Below are 17401 nucleotides of genomic sequence, written 5' to 3' on the forward strand. Positions count from 1 at the left end.
AACAAATGCAGCGATGATACTGACTGTACAGTATATTGAAAATGAACTATACAACTTGTGAGGGAGGTGAGTTGGAAGGGAAAAAACTGGGAGAATACAAGAGAAGAGATGACACTGTTCAAAAAAAAATGTACTCATTACCAGACTTAGATAATTATAATCTTTCTATACATCAACTTTACAATAAAAAATAAAGACTAGCTCTTAGCTAGGCACCTATAATCCTATAACTTACTAAGGAGGCTGAGATCTGAAAATCACAGTTCAAAGCCAGCCCAGGCACAAAAGTCCATGAGACTTAGCAGGGCATGGTGACTCATCTCTGTAATCCTAGCTACTCAGAGGCTGAGATCTGAGGATCACAGTTCTAAGCCAGCCTGAGTACTAAAGTCCTTTAGATCCTTATCTCCAATTAACCACTAGAAAACAGGAAGTGGCATTGTAGCTCCAGGGGTAGGGTGGTAGCCTTGAGCTGAAGAGCTCAGGAACAAAACCCAGGCCCAGGGGTTGGGTGGTAGCCTTAAGCTGAATGAGCTCAAGGACAGCACCAGGACAGACAAAAAAAAAAGTCCATGAGAGTCTTAGCTCCAGAAAACCAAAAGTAGTGATATGGCTCCTTGAACTGAGGAGCTCTGGGGCCATAGCCACAGCTCAGAATTCACACACACACACACACACACACACACAGAGTAGTTCTTCAAGCTGTGGGCATCAAGGTAGTCAATCTATATAATGTAGTTAAAACAAATACCTGAATCTTGGGCTTCTGGCCTTGAGAACTGTGAGAAAATAAACTTCATCTGTGTATGCCACCTAGTCTATAGTATATTGTTACAGTAGCCCCAGCTATCTGAATCCCACCCACTTTTTTATTAAAGAATTTATTAACATTGATTTTTACATCATATTTCAAATGACATGTTTAACAAACAAGTGCCCAACCACTTTTTAGTCCATATTAACAAAATGTTTGCCACGGCACTGAGCTAGATAGTGGGGGTGAAGGATATCTAATTTTCTCTCACTTGGTTCTTAATTATGAAGCACCTATCATGTTATTAAGTACTTATCATTATATATACATATAATATGTACTTTCATAATAAGAAATACAAATCAACTTGAGAACAAAATGTTCTGTCATTATAAAAGTAAAGAATCTGTTTGAAGATGTAGCTTCAATGGTAGAGAACTTGCCTACAAGCCAAGTGCTTGACTGTAAGCACCACAAAAATAAATAACAGTGAAAATTTCATCCAGGCAATTCTTTTTTTTTTTCTTTCTTTTTTGTCAGTCCAAACACTGGGTGTTGTCCCTGTGTCTCTGTGTGCTCATGGATAGTGCTCTACTACTTGAACCGCAGTGCTACTTCTGACTTTTTTTTTGCCAGTCCTGGGCTTGAGCTCAGGGACTGAGCACTGTCCTTGGACTTTCTCAAGGCTAGAGCTCTACCACTTGAACCTCAGCACCATTTCTGGCTTTTTTTTTCCTATGTATGTGGTACTAAGGAATTAAATGGGGGTCTTCGTGCATGCTAGGCAAGCATTCTACCACGAAGACAAACTCCCAGTCCCAAATTCTGACTTTTTTTTTAACTACTTTATTGGAGATAAGAGTTTCAGACTTTTCTCCCCAGGCTGGCTTCACACCTGATCCACAGATCTCAACCTCCTGAGTAGCGAGGATTATAGGCATGAGCCACCTGCCCCTGGCAACTACTCTTAAGCAATATTGGTAGGTTTCAACAGCTTATGCCCATAATTCTAGTTACTCAAAAGGCTGAGATCTGAGGATCACAGTTTGAAGCCAGCCTGGGGAGGAAAGTCCATAGATCTACAATTACCAAAAAAGCTCAAGTAATAGAGCATAAGCCTTTAGCAAAAAAAAAAAAAAAAAAAAAAAAAAAAGCTCAGGACAGCACTTAAGCCCTGAGTTCACACCACAGCACAAATTCTTAAAAAAGCAATATCAAGCCCATACTGAGCAGCGAGGAGAAACAATCTCTGCTTTTCTCTTATAGCCAAATGCAATAAAGTTCAGATCAGTCATTAGTCATTTTTTCCATTGCTATGTAAGTCCCCAGGCACCTGAAGAACACTCAGGTTTTTTTGGTGGGGGGGAGTGCAATTTGGGAATTAAGAACCTTACAATCAATAGCTAATGAAGATGTCTTGAGTGTAGTTTAGGGAATCAAGAATAAGAATTCACTTAGGTAGTCAAACAGCTAAAGGCAGAAAACTTACCTTATTTTTTCCATTTCCGAGGTTCCTTATATCCTTTATATACAGCATATTTTATAGGAACCAGTGGCTCACGCCTGTAATCCTGGCTACTCAAGAGGCTAAAATCTGAGGACTACTTGAAACCAGCCTAGAGTAGGAAATCCTATGAGATTCGTATCTCCAATTAACTCCCAAAAAGCTGGAAGTGTGGTTCAAGTAGTAGAATGCTAGCCTTGAGCTAAAAAACTCAGGGACAGTGCCCAAGCCCTGACTTCGAGCCTCCCTCCCCAAAAAAAGCTTACCATGTATGTGTCAGGTAATCCCAAGAATTTTACACAGATTAAATCTTTTGACTCTCACAAGCACTTTATGAAGCAGACAGTATTACATTTCCATTTCACAAAAAAATGAGGCACATAGAGGTTAAATAACTTGCCTAAGCTGCGCAGCTATAAATGTCAGACTCAGTAATGAAGCACGGGCATGTCAGTTCTATTTTCTATATTCAAAATAGTATAATATGTTACTTCTGTTTTTACTCCTCAAAACTTTCAAAACAAAAGCTGCAGAAAATTATACATGGATTTGAAGAGTCAGAATCGTTTCATGATTGAATTAATGATATCTAACACTACTAGTTCTTTGGTTGTCAACCATCAAATTACAAGTCATATAGACACATAAGACAAAGATTCCAGAAAGTGAACACTGACCAGTTAGAATTATTCTTTTCTCACAAGATAAGCTAATGAGGGCTGTAGTTGTCTTAATGGCACTGTTCTTCAAACGATGACCCTCATCACAAATTAGAAGATCAAACTTTATATTCTTAATTTGATCCAGGGAACGAAGTAACATTTCATAACTGATGATAAGAACAGAATAAAATGTGGCTCTGATGAACTCTTCAACTTTGTGATTCTGAGGAAAAGAAGACAGTCTTTTATAAACCACGGGTAGAAACTGAAATCAAACTTGCACAGTATGTTTCTATACTCATTTATCAAGTATTAGAATATATTAACTCTGTCTTGGTCATCTCAGGTTTTGATAGAAATATAACCATACATGGAGTAGCTTTTTTTTTTCTTTCAGTTCCTCATTCTTATCCAAGCCTTTTTTAATTTAAACTTTAAACAATATGAAGTCCCAACTTCCTTGAAATTTCTCACTTGGTTCCACAACAGCTTCCGAGTCACGCCATAAGTGCCAGAAAATCCCAAACCACATGAGTGCACTGAAGAACTCGCCCTGCAACACCTGGAACCTGGTCAGCTGAGGAAACTATCTGTACCGGGGCTGTATATGCACATCACCACCAGTACTCAGATGAAGGAGTTGCCCTGTCCTTCTCAAGGTGAGAGCGTCCAGACACCTCTTTCCTCAGAGCCCACGAAGTCCTCGCTGCATCCCAACACTCACTCTGGAGTAGCTCTTTAAAGAGACGAGCTGGGCATGGCTCAGGAGGCTGAGATCTGAGGATTATGATTCAAAGCCAGCCTGGGTAACTAAAGACTGTGAGACTCTTATCTCCAATTAACCACTAGAAAACTGGAAGTGGCACTGTGGCTCCACGGGCAGGGGGGTAGGGTAGAGGGGTAGGGCAGTAGCTTTGAGCTGAAGAGCACAGGGACAGCAACCAAAGCCAGGGGTAAAGTGGTAGCCTTGAGCTGAAGAGCTCAGGGGCAGCACAGGGGCCCAGGGTCCAAGCGAGTTCAAGCCTCACGACCAACAAAAATAAATAAATAGACATGACTTTAGCAGTTTGGAATACCAGGAAGCCTAAATTCAGGGTACCAGTGAAGGAGGCCCCCCCACTGATTTAGCTGTTTCATTTCCTACCTTGAGCTCACCTGAGTTTTTCTCTCCTACGATTAGTTTCCTGAGATCCCATAGTCAAAAAGCCAGACTAGGGGCTGGGAATTTGGCCTAGTGGTTGAGTGCTTGCCTAGCATGCATGAAGACCCAGGTTTGATTCCTCTGTACCACATACATAGAAAAAAGCCAGAAGTGGTGCTGAGGCTCAAGTGGTAGAGCTCTAGCCTTAAGAAAGTCCTAGGACAGTGCTCAGGCCTTGAGCTCAAGCCCATGATTGGCAAAAAAAAAAAAAAAAAGCCAGACTAATGAATATCTTAACAAATAAAAATTTTGGCCAGGAGTGTAACCTAATGATAGATTGCTTGCCTAGTAAACCCAAAGCCCTGGGTTCAATTCCTGAGTACCACATACACAAAAAAAGCATGAAGTGGTGCTGTAGCTCAAATGGTAAAGTGCTAACCTTGGGAAAGCTCAAGGACAGTGCCCAGGCCATGAATTCAAGCCACAGGACTGGCAAAATAATGATAATAATAATAATAATAATAATAATAATAATAATAATAAATGATTAAGGGCAAAGCTACCCTTCTTGGCACCAACAGAAGCCCTGAATGGCTGACCTGGAGATAATGGACTAAAGCAATGAATCACCCAGACTACCTCAGACCAAGACCACCTAGATAACTACTGTATAAACAGAACTTTCCATTCCTTGCCTTTGCTTCTTTTTCTTATATGACACTGAAACTACTATAAGTACTTTAAAGACAGATTTTTTGGGGGCGGGGGGGGGGAGGGGGGGAAGGTCATGGGGCTTGAACTCAGCTTGGGCGTTGTCCCTGAGCTCTTCAGCTTAAGCCTACCTCCCTACCCCTGGAGTCACAGCGCCACTTCTGGTTTTCTACTGGTTAATTGGAGATGAGAGTCTCACAGTCTTTAGTGCCTGTGCTGGCTTTGAACTGTGATCCTCAGATCTCAGCCTCCTGAGTAGCCAGGATTATAGGTTTGAGCCACCTCACCCAGCATTTAAAGACAGATTTATAGGTCATCCAATCTGTCTTTCCCAGTGTAATCACACGGTAAATAGAAAATTCCTGGGACTGGGAGTATGGCCTAGTAGTAGAGTCCTTGCCTCGTACCTAGTGCATGCATGAAGCCCTGGGTTTGATTCATCAGTACCACATATACAGAAAAGGTCAGGAGTGGTGCTATGGCTCAAGGCTCAATTGTTAGAGTGGTAGCCTTGAGATAGCCCAAGGACAGCACCCAGGCACTGAGTTCAAGCCCCAGGACTGGCTTCACTATAGCCAGTCTCTTTGACAAGTTGTAGACCCTAATCTGTTGGGACTCCCTGGAATCAAAGCCTTTGCCTGACTCCAGTAATACCGATTTGGTAGGTGAGAGCCCTCTTCCTGGCTTGCAGAAGAGATATTCTTGCTACATCCTCACAAGGAAATGTAGGTGTCTGTTTCTCTTCTTTCAAGGGTACTAATTCCATCACAGAAATTTATGACCTCAACTAAGCCTAGAATCCAAAGGTCCTGCCACCTAAAACTATGTTATGTTTTAGGTGGTTAACTTACAATATTTTACAGTGGTAGAAAAAGATACATACAACCATTCTCTTTTCTCACTTCAATATTCAAAATATTTCTATACATTTAGCATTTTATTATAAAATAGATTATTTATTAGTAGTATTTTATTTTATAGTATTTTGTCATTTTATCAATAACATTTTATCATACTATAGGCTAATGTAAGTATTCTGCTCATGTTTAAGATAAACTGAACTAAGCTATAAGACTTACTTATGTTACTTGAATTACTTTAATTTTCTTCTTTTTTTTCCTTTCAACAGGATCTTAGTGGTAGAGTAGCTCAAGCAGTAGAGCACCTGCCTAGCATACCTGAGGTTAAGTTCAAACCCAGGTGCCTCACAAGAAATTTAAAAATACAGTAGTACTCACTAGGCATTATGTTGAAAACAAACTATATAACTTAAGTGTAGGGACAGGAGGAAAAAATTGGAAGACAGCAAAGGAAGGAGTGACATCATCCAAAAACAAATGTACTCTTTACCTGACGTATGTAACTGCAACCCCTCTGTATATCACCCTTATAATAGCAATAAAAAAATAAAATTTATTTAATAAAAAGCTGGTCATGGTAGCACACATATGTCATCTCAGCTATGTAAGGTGCATTAATAGCAGAATTTCAGTCAGGCCAATGCAGGCAAACAATGACATTTTATTTCAAAACAAAAAAGGATAGTGGTAAACCTAAACTGCTTAAGAGTGCCAGTATGGCAGGGGTCTTCTTACAGGGTAAGCCTGAAACACTCTGTGTAGTTCAAGCTGGCCTCAAACAGGTTCATTCTAAGAATCTCCAGTGCTGCCATTACAGCAATACACCACCACCTCTGGCTGCATTTTTCAACTCATGCTATCACAGAGTCGCATCATTCTTTTTTTTTTTTTTTTTTTTTTTTGCCAGTCCTGGGCTTGAGCTCAGGGCCTGAGCACTGTCCTTGGACTTTCTCAAGGTTAGAGCTCTACCACTTGAGCCTCAGCACCACTTCTGGCTTTTTTCTATGCATGTGGTACCGAGGAATCGAACCCAGGTCTCCGTGCATGCTAGGCAAGCACTTTAACCACTAGGCCAAACTCCCGGCCCAGTCGCATCATTCTTAAAATGGACATTAACGCTTCAGCATAGGAATTTGGGTAGGATCCAAATAGTTATTCCATAACAACTCAAAAACAAAATGTAGAGCCGCAAGCATAGCCTTGTGGTAGAGAGCACGCCTAGTATGCATGAAGCCCTGGGTTTGATTGCTCAGTACCACATACACAGAAAAATCCAGAAGTGGCCTGTGGCTCAAGTGGCATAGTGCTAGCCTTGAGCAAGAAGTGTTCAAGGACAGTGCCTAGGCCCTGAGTTCAAGCCCCAGGACTGACAAAAGAAAATGTAAGCCAAGATTCCATATTTGTTCAGAGATTGAGGAATTATATACACTGTATAACAAAAAGGACTGAGTTATTGATTTGAACAGCTAGAGATTTTTTTTTTTTTTTTTTGCCAGTCCTGGGCCTAAGCTCAGGGCCTGAGCACTGTCTTTGGACTTTTCTCAAGGCTAGAGCTCTACCACTTGAGCCTCAGCACCACTTCTGGCTTTTTTCTATGTAGGTGGTACCGAGGAACCAAACCCGGGTCTTCGTGCATGCTAGGCAAGCACTCTACCACTAGGCCAAACTCCTGGCCCAACGGCTAGAGATTTTTAAGCATAACCAAGGCTAAGCTTTTAAAAGTCTCTTACCTGATCAACAGTAAATATTTTGATCCTTTCACTTCCTAGCCATTTTTGAAATTCTTTCCTCCAATTATCCACCAAGCTTCCAGGTGTGACAATAAGTGTCTTCTTTATTACTGGCTTGCCTCCATAAGGCCCTTGACACTGGAGAGTCCAAATGAGTGAAATACACTGCAACGTTTTCCCTAAACCCATTTCATCAGCAAGAATAGCTCCATATCTGTCATCCGTTCTGTTAGAAATAATTGTACTTTCCTTAATCATAATAGGCATATGTTTTATGTCTCTAAAATAATCAAAAACCAGAAACTAGATTTGTGTAATAACAAATTACTCTTTCTAGTGGTTCATTCTAATTTACAGAATATACTTTTACAACTTTGACAATTATATCTATTACATATTATTAGCTAAATTACCAAAATATAATTCTGAAATTAGAGAGCTGAATATAAATGATCTACTACTGCTAAATGTACATATTTGGTAACTAGAAATTAATACCAACATTATAGCTGTATTTGCACAATTTAACTATATTTCTCATCACGAACAGCTGAACAATTTTCACCAGTCTAAGTAGTAGATATCAAAATCATTTAAAATATACAGTAACTTTAATCAGCAAGATCTACTTAAGTAAATTTATTTAGAGTATTTAGAGTAAGTATTCTAACTACTTATTTAGGAAATAAAGAATTTATGTTTCTCTGGCAGATTATAAAGTTCCCTACCAAAATAGCTTCCGAGAGTATGTATTTTGTTGGGGGGGGGGGCGGGTTATCATAGGGCTTGAACTGGCCTGGGTGCTGTTCCAGAGCTCTTCAGCTCAAGGCTACCACCCTTGAGCCATGACTCACTTCCCATTGGAGATAAGAGTCACAGGTCGTTTGTGCCTCCACTGGCTTTAAACCTTGATCCTCAGATCTCAGCCTCCTGAGTAGCTAGGATTACAGGCATGAGCCACTGTACCCTGCTTAAATGATAATTTTTAACCCCCTGAAAACTTGTTCTAATTCTCATAATTTAGTAAAACTGTTATCTTACAATCTCTTGAAGCAATTTAAAATTAAATGTTATGAATGTTATTAAGATATTTTAAAGCCCTTAGATATAAACATAACATACATTAAAAACTAAGAGAAGGGGATGGGGGGAGGGAAATAGAGGGAAAAACTTAAAAAGTCCAAAGGAATTATGGCTATTATTACAAATATAACTACAGTTAATTATGTTCTTATAATTAGTAGAAAAAGAATTATACACATTTTTATTTTGAGATACAAAGATAAAGTCAGCCACAGATAAAGCATAGCCACTACTATTGTTTTAGATAAACAATTAGTCAATATAGACAAATGTCAGTCAAATTAAGTGTATATAATTACTTAGCAGAAAAAACAGATATCTATCTTTTCATGGTAGAAAGGAAAAGGATCAGGAAAGCTACATAGAGAAGCATCCTGTACAAAACTTTAAAAGATAAAGAGTATTCTAACTGGTCAGTTTAATATTGTCAGAGCTTGAACTCAATGAGGTTCAAGGGAAAAATATAAATATATAAAACCAGCAATGAGGTGGAAGACAAAACTGGACTACTGATCTTGAAAGTTTAGACTCTGTCTCACATGAGAATCTCCAAAAAGAGCAGTCTTTCAAAAGAAATGTAATCTGTATATCACTTTTATAATATCAGTAAAACAAATTAATTATATATTTTTAAATTGATGCATTTGGACAAAAATGTTAAATGAAGTAAGTCAGGCCCAAAGAGTTAAGGGGCAAATGTTTTCTTTTATGTGTAAACTAGTACAACCACTTTGGAAGCCAGTTTGGAGGTTTCTCAAAAAAACAAAAATAAGGCCAGGAGTTTGGCCTAGTGTAGAGTGCTTACTTAGCATGCACAAAGATCTGTGTTCGATTTCTTGGTACCACATACATAGAAAAAGCTGGAAGTGTTGCTGTGCTCAAGCTCTAGCTTTGAGAAAAACCCAAGGACAGGGCTCAGCCCCTGAGTTCAAGCCCAGGACTGGCAAAAAAAAAAAAAAAAAAAAAAAAAAACAAAGAAACAATCCCTACAATCCAGCCATAGCACTTCTAGGCATCATAACCCAGGATATGATAACGACACCTGCTCAGCTATGTTCATCTCTGCACTACTCACAATAGCCAAGCAACCCAAATGCCCCTCTAAAGATGAATGGATACAAAAAATGTAGTACATATATACAATGGAATTCTAGATAGCCAACAGACAAGATAAAATAATGGCATTCTCTGAGAAGTGGATGAAACTAGAGCAAATCATACTGAGTGAGATAAGCCAAGACCAAAAGAACAAAAGGCACATGGTGTCCTTGATATGTAGATGTTAGATCCAAACAGTACAAGAGCAGTGACTCAATACTAGGGTAATCAAGATCATTGACATGATCTTGGAGCTATAAACAGAACTACATAGACATAAAAATCTATGATGGCTGGGCCTGGAGTTTGGCCTAGTGGTTGAGTGCTTGCCTAGCATGCACGAAAACCCGGGTTCGATTCCTCAGTACCACATATGTAGAAAAAAGCCGAAGTGGTGCTTAGGCTCAAGTGGTAGAGTTCTAGCCTTGAGAAAGTCCAAGGACAGTGCTCAGACCCTGAGCTCAAGCCCAGGACTGGCAAAAAAAAAAAAAATCCATGATGGCATATATACTCTATTAACATGTTATATAGATCAATATGTATCTATGACATACAAACTCTCAACTTAATTATAAATTTGTTCTTAAATTTACGTGCCAGCGTTTGCATATAGAGATTCCATTCTTGAATACTTGTTTGTTAAATGTTTAAAATATGATTTAAAGAAGTTAGTGCTAATAAAATGTTTTTTAAAAAAAGATTGTTTTTTGGATTTTGTTTTTGTTTTTGTCGGTCACGAGACTTGAACTCTGGGCTTAGGAATTGTCTCTGAGCTCTTCAGCTCAAAGCTACTGCAGTTTTCCAGAAGTTGATTGGAGATAAAAGTCTTATATACTTTCAGGACTTTAGTGCCTGGGCTGGCTTTGAACTGTGATCCTCAGATCTCAGCCTCCTGAGTAGGTAGGATTTCAGGCATGAGCCATTGGCACATGGCCAAGATTTTTTTAAATCTCACAGGCAAAAGTAAAAGCTTCCTCCATCTGCTCACATAACCTTTTATCACACTAAAGCAAGCTTTTATTATATCACATTAAGATTTACTGTATTCATATTCATTTGAGTAATTTTATAAGCTACTTAAAGATCATGAGAACAATGGTCTTAACTCCTGTATGCCCACTTCCTAGCAAGTTACCTGACATGAGGTATCCATATAGAAGTCATTTGTTTGTTTTGTCAGTGCTAAGATATGCACTCAGAGCCCGTACTTGCCAGGAAATTGGTCTAGCATTCCAGTCACAAGCCCAACCATTTTCTTTCTTTTTTTTCTATCTGTATTTGCTATCTTTTAAAGCACACCGTGGGCGCACTACATCTCCACACACAAAAAAACACGCAGCACTTCACGAATTTGTGTGTCATCCTTGCCCAGGGTCCATGCTAATCTACTCTGTATGGCTCCAATTTTAGTATATGTGCTGCCAAAGCAAGCACCCCAACCATTTTCTTTTAGCTGTTTTTCAAACAGGATCTTCAGTTTTTTGCCTAGGCCAGTCTTTGACCTCAATCCTCCTGTCTACCTATCAAGTAATTTATATGGCTGGCATGAGCCATCACACAGCTATAGAACCTTCTGGAATAAGTATCAGCACACCTTTCCTACCAACTAAATTACATACTGTATTCTTGAGACTTAATATTCAGAATCTTCTAATAAAGCTATTGTTTTGTTACACATTAAAATCAAAACTGAAATTAAAATTATTTATTTTCCTACCTCATTCCCATTACACATTCATAAAGAAATATGATTCCTTCTTTCTGATGTGGTCGAAGGAAGTGCACAAGGTGAGGATCTACCACCACATCCACAAGAGGGTTACAATTCTTATTGAATATCCACTGATGATTCTTATCTGGTCGTGGCATTACAAGTGAATCTTACAAAAATGAGGGGAAGAAGAATAATTATAAATGTTATTTCACTTTGTCAGCAGCTAATTTATTTTGTCTTAACTACTCATAACAGAACACTTTTATAGCATTATATATATATGAAATATGTATGTAAATATATATATATGAAATACGTATGTGTGTGTGTGTGTGTGTGTCTGTGTCTGTGTCTGTGTGTGCATGTATTTGAAATTTAGGACAGGTATAGTGGTGTTATAGGGGAATTTGATTGTGAGAGACAGAGAAGCCACACTTTGAGAGGTTGAATTGGGAATCTTTATTAGAAAGCTCGTAACTGAGAGCAGACTCACTTCCCCCAAAAAACCTTGCAGCCTACAATGAACTTAATACTGTTAGAAAACTGAGCAGCAAGGGTAGTACAGAAAGAGCAGAAAACACGGGGCTGGGAACATGGCCTATGGTAAGGTGCTTGCTTAGCATGCATGAAGCCCTGGGTTTGATTCCTCGGTACCAATACTCAAAAAAAGCCAGAGGTGGTGCTGTGGCTCAAGTGGCATAGTGCTAGCCTTGAGCAAGAAGTGTTCAAGGACAGTGCTTAGGCCCTGAGTTCAAGCCCCAGGACTGGCAAAAAAAAATTTAATTTAATTAAAAAAAAAATTTTAAAGAGCAGATAATCTCAAGATGCTAGATGGACTCTAACGGAGATCTGAAGAGGGACATCAGGTGACTGAGGAGTCAGGAGAACCAAGGCCTAAATAGGGTCACAGTTAGGGGGCAGGATCAATGGGAGCTCCAGAGTTCAGAGTCTCACAAATTTATGGTATGGGTCTGAAGGTCTGAGAACCTACTGTCCAAGTACCTGCCCTGCTTCTAAGAATTCAGGCACCTATCACCTGGAAGTGGGGATGGAAAAGTAGAATTTCACCTCTAGAGTCCCCATCATCTACCAAGATACCAAGATAGTGTGACTTAGACCCAGTATCCATATCTATAATTCCTGCACAGAGAAAGTAGAGGCAAGAGGATAAGTTCTAGGCCAGCACAGCATCATGTTTCCAAAACAACCTAGAAATTTATTGACTAATACCAAGCAAGGGTACAAAATTTTAAAAGAAATTTTCATGCCTTATTATTGTAAGATTTCAGGAAAAGAACTACAAAGAGCTTTCCAAACTTCAAATGCTCAAAAGTGCTTCAATACCACTAGAATTCATGATTGCCTAATAAGGAATTCAGTAAGCCACAACATTCACTAGATTAGTATTCAGAGCAAAGGAAACTATTTCCACTTGGAAGCACAAGCTGGAATTTTGTCAAGATGCATTTGCTAACTCACACCCACAGCTCTCATTCTGAAAGAACTCCTCAAACTCAATATAAAGGCTCTATTTTCAGTCCTGTACACACTAACATTGACCTGTTAATCACAATTTGGAAAGAATGCCAAACTTTTCATTGGTTTAGCCGTTATTATTTTCTTAAAGTTAATTATTACATTCATTGATTTCAAATTCATGAGCTTTGCAAAACAGCATGAAGTAATTATCGAATTATAATGTAATTCTTTAGAAATATGCTAACAAAATTTGAAAGATTTACTAAAGCAGTACCAATAATACAGAATCAATTATAACTAGAGGGCAAGTCTCAATTGACAAATCTGAAAATAATAAGCATACTAAGATTATTTGGGGATATATTTGCATGCTTGTATCATGGTGAAAATCCAAAATAAACAAGAAGGAAAAAAGAATGAAAAGGAGATGAAAAGTAAAAAGATATAGGTTTCAGTAGCTTAAATAAATATCCATCATGCAGAAACACAAAGCACTGGAATGGGACCGTGGTTCTGTTTGCCATTAGCAATTGCCCAAAGAACAAGTCTTCCCAAGTTTCTCAGTAACTGAAAAAAAGCTTTCATCATTTAGTCAATTGCTGTTAGGTACAGAATGAGGAAGTGAAAATTTTTGCCTTTGGCTTACCTACACTGGAGCAAACCACAAATAATTCTTTGTGGATTTGCAACAAAGAAATAAATGCCAACACTTCTTTGCTTCTCTGTCTTTTAAAGACAAAGGAAGCAGCAATAGAGCTCACATTGGCAATTCTAGCTACTTGGGAAGCTAATACTAAAAGGATTTTACTTTGAGGTCAGTTCTCAAGATCCCTTAACCAATAGCGAAATGTGGTGGTGGAGCACAGGAGTTTGGCCTAGTGGTAGAGTGCTTGCCTAACATGCATAAAGGCCTGGGTTCCATTCTTTGGTACCACATAGATAGAAAAAGCCAAAAGTGGTACTGTGACTCAAGTGGTAGAGCGCTAGTCTTGAGAAAGCTCAAGGACAGTGCCCAGGCTCTAAATTTATGTCCCAGAACTAGTAAAAAAAAAAAAAAATTTCAGACATGACACAGCCTTGTTAATCTCAAGAAATCAGAAGGTAGAATGAGGAATGCAGACTGAGGCTAGCCCCAGGCAATATGAAAAGTCAGAGGGTAAGGTTCAAGTAGTAAAATGCTTAGCTAGAATCCTCAAATCCTAGTATCACACACAAAAACCAGAAACATGGAAGATATAAAAATCACATGGTGCCCAAACAAGAACTATAATGTCATAACAACAAAAAAAGTCTATCATCTAACAAAGTAACATTTTTTCCAGTATTGAGTAGGGGGTGAATTTTGTTGTTTTGTTAGCCAGTCCTGAGCCTTGAACTCAGGGCCTGGGCCCTGTCCTTGAGCTTTTTTGTTCAAGGCTAGTGTTTTGCTACCTGAGCCACAACTCTACTTCCAGCTTTTTTGGTGATGAGATTTTTTTTTTCCAGTCCTGGGTCTTAAAAGCTAGGGCTTAGACGCTGTCCCTGAGCATCTTTGTGATCAAGGCTGATGCTTTACAACTTGAGCCACATCACCACTTCCTGGTAATTAATTAGACATGAGTTTAAAGGTCTTTCCTGCCTGGGTTGGTTTTGAACGGAATCCTCAAACCTCAGCTTACTGAGAAACTGGGCAAAAAAAAAAATTAATTTAATATATATAATTAAATATATAGTGTTTTGATTATTTGATTCTCAGAATTATGTACTTACATATTAAGGAATTTCCCAACTCTTTTTTTTTTTTTTAGTTGCCAGTCCTGGGGATTAAACTCAGGGCCTGGGCATTGACTGTCCTTGAGATTTCTCAAGGCTAGCACTCTACCACTTGAGCCACAGCACGACTTCTGGCTTTTTCTGTGTGTCTGGTATAGAGGAAGGCAAGTACTCTACCACTAGGACACACTCTTTTTTTTTTTTTTTGCCAGTCCTGGGCTTGAGCTCAGGGCCAGAGCACTGTCCTTGGACTTTCTCAAGGCTAGAGCTCTACCACTTGAGCCTCAACACCACTTCCGGCTTTTTTCTATGTATGTGGTACCAAGGAATCGAACCCGGGTCTTCATGCATGCTAGGCAAGCACTTTAACCACTAGGCCAAACTCCCGGCCCCTAGGACACACTCTTGGCCCTTTTCTGAATCTTAATTTAATTTTAATATTATCTCTTACATTAGATTGTGCATCTGAAGAAAAACTCCCACTTGTGAATTATAAAACAAAATTTAATCTTCAAATTTACATACCAATAATCTTTTGACAGTAAAAATGGTATTCAAATTATTTTTAAAGCCTTACTTGGTGTATTTGGATCATGGCGTGGTTTGCAACTTTGGAAATCATACTGTCTATTTTCCTTTGAATTTGGTTCACAAACACTTCTGAATGGCTTAGTAAAGTACTTTCTAGCAGTCTGAGAACTTGAAATAGCAGGACTTCTTCCACCAAGCTGGAAACACCTTCCACTGTTGAAGTCATCTGAAGAGATTATACCCATAATTTCTATTTCTTTTCCACCAATCATAAGTGTTTGGCCTTCTTCTATATTTTCAAGCTCTTTGAATTTATATCCAATGCCTTAGAGAAAAAAAAATTATTGAACTGATATAACTTAAAAATACCAGAGTCATCTTCCTATGATTATAGAAAAATGAAAATTGTGTTTTTCATGTAAACAGCCTTATATATCTCATTTTGGTTAAGAAAAAAACTAAAAACCAGAAGACATATCAATACCATTAGTAAAGATTATTCTCATTTTAAAGAAAACAACAGTTTTTATTATCGAAAATATAGCCTACTCTTGTTCCCATCTTCAGAATGAAAAAAAAAAGCCAAGACAACAGACTGCAGGCTCTATGGGTTCTTAGAACTTCTATCCCTATAACAAATTTAAACTTAGTTTATCTAATTATTTCAAAGAAAATCTGCTTGATTATAATTAGTCTCCTGAAGAATGAATTCCAAATTAATATCTATTAGGGACCTATTAGAAAACCAAGTCCTATAGCTACATGCCTTCATTATGAAAATCAATATAATCCCTTTGCTTAGTTTTGTTTTTCCTTTTATTGTTTAAACAGTGGTTTGTAATGCCTGGTTCTGTTATTAGAATCATTTATCAAACTAAATAAATCTATGTCCTGGTCCCTTTCTCTACTGCTCAAATAAACAACTTCAGAGGTCTGATACTGAGCATCAGCATTTTGGGTGTGGTGGGGGAGTCCTGGGCTTTCTCAAGACTAGAGTACTACCACTTGAGCCACAGCGCCACTTCCAGCTTTTTCTATGTATGTGGTACCAAGGAATCAAACCCAGGTCTTTGCGAATGCTAGGCAAGCATCTACCACTAGGCTAAACTCCCAGCTGGCATCAGCATTTTTTTAAAGGTCATTTCCCCCCCCCAAAAAAAAACCCCACTAGCTTGACTGAGAACTGGCATTTTTACCATTATAATACTAGCTACTTAGGAGGTTGAGGTCTAAGGATCATGGTTCAAAGCCAGGCTGGGCAGGAAAGTCTGTGAAACTTTTTTTTTTTTTTTTTTTGGTCAGTTGTGGGACTTGGAACTCTGAGCCTGGGCAATGACCCTAAGCTCTACAGCTCAGGCTACCACCTTATCCCTTGGGCCACAGTACCACTTTTGGTTTTCTGGTGATTAATTGGAGATAAGAGACACACAGGCTTTGTACTTGATTGGACTGGCTTTGACCCTGATCCTCAGACCTCAGCCTCCTGAGTAGCTAGGATTGCAGGAGTGAGCTACCACACCCAGCTAAGACTGTGAAACTTTTCTAGCTGACTTTAGGGTATACTTTATTAAAAGAAAATAGCAGGGGACAGGGGAGAAGTGGCTCTGTGGGAGGGTAGGGCAGTGACCTTGAGCTGAAGAGCTTAGGGATAATGCCTAGGCCCAGAGTTCAAGCCCCACAATACACACACACACACACACACACACACACACACACACACACACACACACACACACACACAAAAGGCCAGGAGTTCGGTCTAGTGCTTGTCCTCTACGAAGCCCTACATTCAATTCCTCAGTACCACATACACAGAAAAAGCCAGAAATAGTGCTGTGGCTCAAATGGTAGCGCTCTAGCCTTGAGAAAGTCCAAGGACAATGCTCAGGCCCTCAGTTCAATCCCTAGGACTGGCAAAAAAAAATACTGGGGTTGGGAGTTTGGCCCAGTGGTAAAGTGCTTGCCTAGCATGCATGAAGATCCAGATTCAATTCCTTGATATCACATACATAAAAAAGCCAGAAGTGGTGCTGTGGCTCATGTGGTAGAGTGCTAGTCTTGAGGAAAGCCCAAGGACAGTGCTCAGGCCTTGAGTTCATGCTGCAGGACAGAAAGAAAGAGAGAGAGAGAGAGAGAGAGAGAGAGAGAGAGAGAGAGAGAGAGAGAGAGAGAGAGAGAGAGAGAGGAAGGGAGGAAGGGAGGGAGGAAGGAAGGAGGGAGAGAGAGAAAGAAAGGAAGGAAGGAAGGAAGGAAGGAAGGAAGGAAGGAAGGAAGGAAGGAAGGAAGGAAGGAAGGAAGAAAGAATGGAAGGAAGGAAGGAAGGAAAGAAGGAAGGAAGAAAGAAAGAAAAAGAGGGGGCTGGGAATGTGGCTCAGTGGTAGA

General features: G+C 39.2%; 1 protein-coding gene and 1 non-coding gene across 3 annotated transcripts in view; both read right to left on the reverse strand.

Moving 5' to 3' along the window:
- The window catches only part of Rad54b (RAD54 homolog B), a 75435-nt gene that overhangs the window by 14258 nt on the left and 43776 nt on the right, over positions 1-17401 (reverse strand). For both annotated transcript variants that reach the window (XM_090339067.1, XM_090339068.1), the window contains exons 5-8: positions 15066-15344; positions 11261-11423; positions 7363-7588; positions 2936-3143 (exon numbers count right to left, since the gene is read on the reverse strand). In XM_090339067.1, the coding sequence (XP_090195193.1) occupies positions 2936-3143; positions 7363-7588; positions 11261-11423; positions 15066-15344 (876 nt within the window). The remainder of the gene's footprint in view (positions 1-2935; positions 3144-7362; positions 7589-11260; positions 11424-15065; positions 15345-17401) is intronic.
- LOC150059015 (U6 spliceosomal RNA) lies at positions 10871-10977 on the reverse strand. Its single transcript, XR_016536731.1, has one exon. It is a non-coding gene; the product is annotated as a U6 spliceosomal RNA (small nuclear RNA).

Source organism: Megascapheus bottae, chromosome 9 (genome assembly GCF_031878675.1).
Source record: "Megascapheus bottae isolate mThoBot1 chromosome 9, mThoBot2.hap1, whole genome shotgun sequence".
Classification (NCBI taxonomy): Eukaryota; Metazoa; Chordata; class Mammalia; order Rodentia; family Geomyidae; genus Megascapheus; species Megascapheus bottae.